This window comes from Eurytemora carolleeae, unplaced genomic scaffold, assembly GCF_000591075.1.
Source record: "Eurytemora carolleeae unplaced genomic scaffold, Eaff_2.0 scaffold1181, whole genome shotgun sequence".
Taxonomy (NCBI): Eukaryota; Metazoa; Arthropoda; class Copepoda; order Calanoida; family Temoridae; genus Eurytemora; species Eurytemora carolleeae.
Window position 1 is genome coordinate 34917 of NW_019397313.1, and position 6000 is coordinate 40916.

The following is a 6000-nucleotide window of genomic DNA, read 5'->3' on the forward strand; positions in this document are numbered from 1 at the left end:
CAAGCGTTATTTATTATGAATTCATACCATTAGTTTTATTTTTAAAATATTAATTTAAAGAATTTATTTTTGCCGGATTTTTTAAAGAGCATTCATCGATCATTCCATCAATCAATCAATCAATCAATGAGTTATAAAACTTACTTTACATGTTGAAGTGATGATTGTATGAAGACCGCGTTCTCCGGCAATTTCAAGGATCTTACCAGCCTTAAATGTAAATAAATCAATTAATCAATCAGAATTAGCCAAACAATGCATCAATAGGGGTTAGACAAAGTTATAATGGGGAGTAGAAAAAACACGCGGGGAGTAAAAATGACTTGAGATTATCTGAAAAACTACACGATACTTAGGTCCGGTCGGATACCCTTTGGGTCGGTTTCCATAGAATAATCAATTCACTAGTTACTCAATTTCTTATCTAACCTTGTAATCACTGGTTAACGGGATTCTTTCCAACATTGCCTCTAGTCTCTGCTTTCCCTGTTAACAGTTGAATAATAAATATTATGATGAAGATGTTTAAAGGGACTGTAAGCGTAATTTCAAGATACTTTCTATGAAAAGCTGGCATTTCACGATTCACAACGGTACCATTTACAAGCTTTGTCTGATCAAGTATGAATTAGATATCAATGTTTATTAATTTGAAAACTGTTTATTTTAGTTGTGGTTCCTCTACAAAAGAATCGTAAACTGTCTCTATTATCAGAATGAAACACTTTATCTACTCTAAACTCTACAATATCTTCCACATTATTAATCGGATAAAGGTTTCAAGGGTACAGATGTTAATCAGGCATTGTCATCTTAGCATGGATGGTCACTTGAAATTACACGTACAGTCCCTTCAGTGTTATTTGTGTAAAATATAACTATATCTTGAGTTGTTCTATTACGTCACAAACAGATGTAAAAAAAACGACCCTATTACTCTGGGATCGTACGATTTTCATTATTCACATCAAAAATCCGCATGCATGGAGTTAACTACAGGGTGTGGTAGCTGGAGCCTCAGATAGATATTACTGATCAAACGGTAGTAATCAAATAAATCAAATGAAATCAGAGTTTTGGGGACGGGACTAACCACATTTCCACCTAAAGATGAAACTACTAAATTAAGGGTTTTAGAGGCATCCAGTGTACTGTTGAACAGAACAGATAAAGATGGAAACAGGACAAACATCTGAACAGGAAAATACAAATACTGACCTGAACAGGACAATGGTCGAAGTACAGGACTCCAAGCTGCCAGAGTGAGTTGTGAGACATCAAACAGGTCGCGTAGTCGAGAACCAGGAACTCCCTGGAAGACAAAATCATTAAATTGTAGCCGAGCCAAAGCCGTCTTCCTCATCAAGGAAGAAATCCACTAACAAGATTACATAAATCCACATGTTCGTAGTTTCAGAGACTATTCATCCTTCTCCTCGACCTCACATATACTCTCATTACATTTGCAATTACTCATTCTTCGGTTACTAAATGTATTGAAAAAAAAATTTTATCAAAAACTTTTTTTTCAAAGAATTGAAAATACAGTGTTAGGCATTTTCTCTACGCGACGTTTCACATGTTCAATTTCCCAAGCGGCAGCTTCCCGAATGTTGGTTTAGGCCTTCTGAGGCGCCGCAATGAGGGTCGAGCTCTGCGGCTAGGATGGGCTAAATGGCCGAGCTTTGCTACTAGAACATACTAGAAGCCGAGCGAGTGCTACGGCTAGGCCAGACTTGGGATATTGCACATCTGGGAAGTTGCCACTGGGCATAATACCCTTGAGAAAAACCATAACATTGAAAATAGTGTTTTTTCCACCAGATGTCTACCGTGTTAACTAGCAATCTATCAGATAAGATACTCACGTGAGACACCTAGGGGCCAAACTATCGTCCCTTAAAGTATGTCCTTATGACGGACAAAGTTAATACGTAAGTTTGATACGGAACAAGCTCTATTTATGTAATCAATACCCCCCCCCCCGCGCTTCTTAACCCATAGGCTTACCTGAGACCTGCGCCAAGAGAACTATTCCTAGATTCTGTACTCAATACCCCTAAACATTAACAATTAATAACAATACATAATAATAAAAAATACTTTAACCATTAATCCGAGATTATAAGTCAGATTATCTCCCTTCATCGCAATCCGTAGTAAAAGTATTGAAAGTAGTGAAAGTAACTTTAAAAAATTGATAAAAACGGTATTCTTGTACTTTTAATGAGGGAAAAAAGGGGGAAAAAGGGTAAAAAAAACTTCCTTTTAGACTTCCAATTTATCATTATTTCTTGAAAAAATACACTCCTCAGTCCTCAGGTTCAAAGTAATTAAAAAACCTACGCGCATGCAAAAAAAGGTGAGTATGTTAAAAGTCTCTTTATAAGGGGTCTGTCAATAAGAGAAATAAGTAAACAACTCGGACATGGAGCGCCACATTTGAAGACAGGCACGCCCAATTCACAATGTTACCCTTGAAACCTTTATCTGATCAGTAATTAAATAAAAGAGGAAGAAAAATTCATTTATCAAGCTAGAAAAGAGTTTAATTCTGAAAATTTACTTCGTCGTTTCTGTAGCAGATATCCGTAAGAAACATTCAAGAAGCCAGAATTAAAATAATCAAAGTTGAAGCATGGATATCTTATTTATTCTTCATCAGGCAAAGATTTAAAAGGTACCGTTGTGAATCACACATATCACTCTATTGATGGATAGTCGCTTCAAAGTACGTTAACAGTCCCTTTAAACTGGACCTTTGTGCTCGAGGAGATCAAGAAGATGAACGGGAAACCAACCTGTGTGCTGGAGGAGATCAAGAAGATGAGCGGGAAACTAACCTGTGTGCTGGAGGAGATCAAGAAGATGAACGGGAAACCAACCTGTGTGCTGGAGGAGATCAAGAAGATGAGCGGGAAACCAGAAATTATCCAAGGTCAAACACAGCTCTCTGATAACCTAGGCAAAATTCAATCGATATATAAATATATATATATTTTAAATAAATCAATCAATGCATTATCAATCAATCATTGTATTATCAAGCTATAAATTAATCAATGTATTCAATAAATCAATCTATTGATTAATGTATTTGATCAATTAATCAATTAATTATATACTTAATAAAACAATAAATCGATTGATCACTCAATTAATCAATCAATTAATCAATCAACCAACCAACATTGCTAAAGATCTATTTCATTTTGATGCAGGACTGCACTGTTCAACGTTTATTCCAACAGTTTCGGAAATTTGATTTACAGTTTAGTAATTAAGCAGATTTACATGTTATCGTCTTGATTATTTTTTTTCAACGTTATGTTGGATATTTAACACTTAACTCCCGATCCGTGAGAGAGAAAACACCTAACAATAAAAAAATCAACATAAAAATAGGGCAATGAGTCCGCAAATACCTCTGGAATATCTAGTTCTATGATACCAAGAAGAACTGAATCCAAGCTAGTCATCGACTGCAAACCTCCAAATCTAAAATATCAGAAGTAAAATGTTTAAATAAAATTTCTTCTTCAACATTCATTTTTTAAAGTAATATCAAGTGACCCTTCATTATACAGGGTGTCCCAATAAACATGGGAATTCAGTGACGAATTCGATTTCGTCTTTTAAATAATTCTTTGATTTAGTATAGTGATACCTACTGAGAAAGCTGTAATCTGTAAGAGTTTCGTCTGCAATGTTCACATTTTGTTTGTTTATGTTTTGACTGCAAGCGGTTGTACTTAGTGAAACAAGAAAATTGCAGTATACAAACATGTCAATCTTGCGGAGACATTATAGACACATCTTTACACATCTTTTACCCTTTTCGTAAAATAAACTCTAGCAGACATAATAATATTATGGGTTTGAAATTAGGTATTACAATACTAATTCATAACAAAGACGATATTCAATTCGTCACTGAATTCCTGTTTTTGGGACACCCTGTACGAGGGGGGAGGACTGATTCACAACGGTACGCTTGAAACCTTTATCTGAGGAGTAATTAGGAAGAGAAAGTAGTTTTTGAACAGATTCCATAGAAAAAATTATCAGTTTAAAAAAAAAATAACGGATATTATTTATTCATCCTTGTTCAAACAAAACTTTTCAGGGCAGCGTTGTGAATGGTACATGTCACTCTTTCCATAGAGGGTCACTTTAAATTACGTTCACAAAGACTGAAACAAATGTACATTTACAACTTTTTTCTTCTAATCCATGTTCAGAGATCAGAACTTTTGTATCTTGTTAATCTTGTTCATCTTGTTCATCTTGTTCATCTTGATCATCTTGATCATCTTGATCATCTTGATCATCTTGTTCATCTCGTTTATCTTGTTCATCTTGTTCATCTCGTTTATCTTGTTCATCTTGTTCATCTTGTTCATCTTGTTCATCTTGTTCATCTTGTTCATCTTGATCATCTTGATCATCTTGTTCATCTTGTTCATCTTGTTCATCTTGTTCATCTTGTTCATCTTGTTCATCTTGTTCATCTTGATCATCATCTTGTTCATCTTGTTCATCTTGTTCATCTTGTTCATCTTGTTCATCTTGTTCATCTTGTTCATCTTTGTTCATCTTGTTTTGAAGTGAATCGGTCCAGGTGTTCCTGAGTTATGATCGGACATCCAAAAGGACAGACAACGTACACACCGATAAACAGAGATTATTACTTTATTAAACATTACAATGAATTACCTGTCCATTGCCTGCTGGGCGTAAATACTGAGATCATAACCTGTATTTTCAGATCAATTCATTTCAATTTGATTTAAAAATATGTTGTGTACAGTGTAAATTAAATAAACAATAAAATGATTAAGTAATCAAGGTAAATTAAGAGAAACATCTTAGTTGATTAAAACAATCATTAATCCATCAGTCGAACAAAAACTCGATAAATTGGTCGAAAAATAAATCAAAAAATAAAAATCAATTAAATGACTAAAAAATCAACTAATTGATCAAAACAATCATTTAATTTATCAACTTGCAATCAATTAATCATTTTGTGAATGAATTGTTCCTTTAACAGTTGGGTTCATGTAGAGCAGTCTGTAAACCATCCACTGGTACCAGGTCTCACATCTAGACAGTACAGTACAGTACACTACAGTACAGTACAGTACAGTACACACCAGTACAGTACAGTACAGTACAGTACAGTACAGTACAGTACAGTACAGTACAGTACAGTACAGTACAGTACAGTACAGTACAGTACAGTACAGTGTACAGTACAGTACAATACAGCGGGGCAAAGAAATGATTTTCTACAAGGTTTTCATAATATTGAAATATTTCAAAAGTTTATTTTCGCACTTATGTTTTATTCGTATGATCTGGCTGGGTAGTGGGTAGTAAGTAACTTGGATCCCCAAGAAAATCAAACATAACGGTTTCTTATTTATTTTTTTCTTGTTTTTTTTTGTTAATGATTTTTTTCCAATAAATGATGTTTTTATTGCTGAAAAATCATTTAAATTCCTCCAAAAATAACATTTAGTAGTAATGGTAAAAACTTTACCTGTCCGCTACTGTATTGAGAGCGTCCTCGCTGCCCGCCAATATCTGGGCGATATGATCTAGTTCAGGGTATACAGCATAGTCACCAGCCTGTACTCTACCAACTACCTCTACCTATACATATATATAACAATACATTTATAATGCATATATTATTATTATTATTATTACTATTATTATTATTGTTATTATTATTATATGCACGCATGCATAATTGCATAAATGTCCCCTAGATTTACAAAAACAATTTAATTTGAAAAAAAAACATTTGATTTTTGAAGAAGAAAAAAATGTCGATTTTTTAGCCTATCCTATGTTACTCCTCGGGCACCCAAGGGTTCCCTAAAAAAATTCAGCCCATTTGGTCCAACCGTTTGGCCAGCTATATAGCTAACATATAAATATATATAAATAGATATGGCTCAGCTACATTTTGCCTATCTCCAAATCTAAAAT

The 6000-nt window shown here is 34.1% G+C and overlaps 1 protein-coding gene across 1 annotated transcript in view; it reads right to left on the reverse strand.

Moving 5' to 3' along the window:
- Positions 1-123: 123 nt before the first annotated feature.
- Positions 124-6000, reverse strand: part of LOC111713454 (nuclear pore complex protein Nup85) — a 14089-nt gene continuing 8212 nt past the window's right edge. The window contains exons 11-19 of the mRNA XM_023488309.1: positions 5546-5658; positions 5045-5106; positions 4717-4756; positions 3426-3498; positions 2886-2961; positions 2011-2059; positions 1219-1312; positions 430-486; positions 124-210 (exon numbers count right to left, since the gene is read on the reverse strand). Of these exons, the coding sequence (XP_023344077.1) occupies positions 124-210; positions 430-486; positions 1219-1312; positions 2011-2059; positions 2886-2961; positions 3426-3498; positions 4717-4756; positions 5045-5106; positions 5546-5658 (651 nt within the window). The remainder of the gene's footprint in view (positions 211-429; positions 487-1218; positions 1313-2010; positions 2060-2885; positions 2962-3425; positions 3499-4716; positions 4757-5044; positions 5107-5545; positions 5659-6000) is intronic.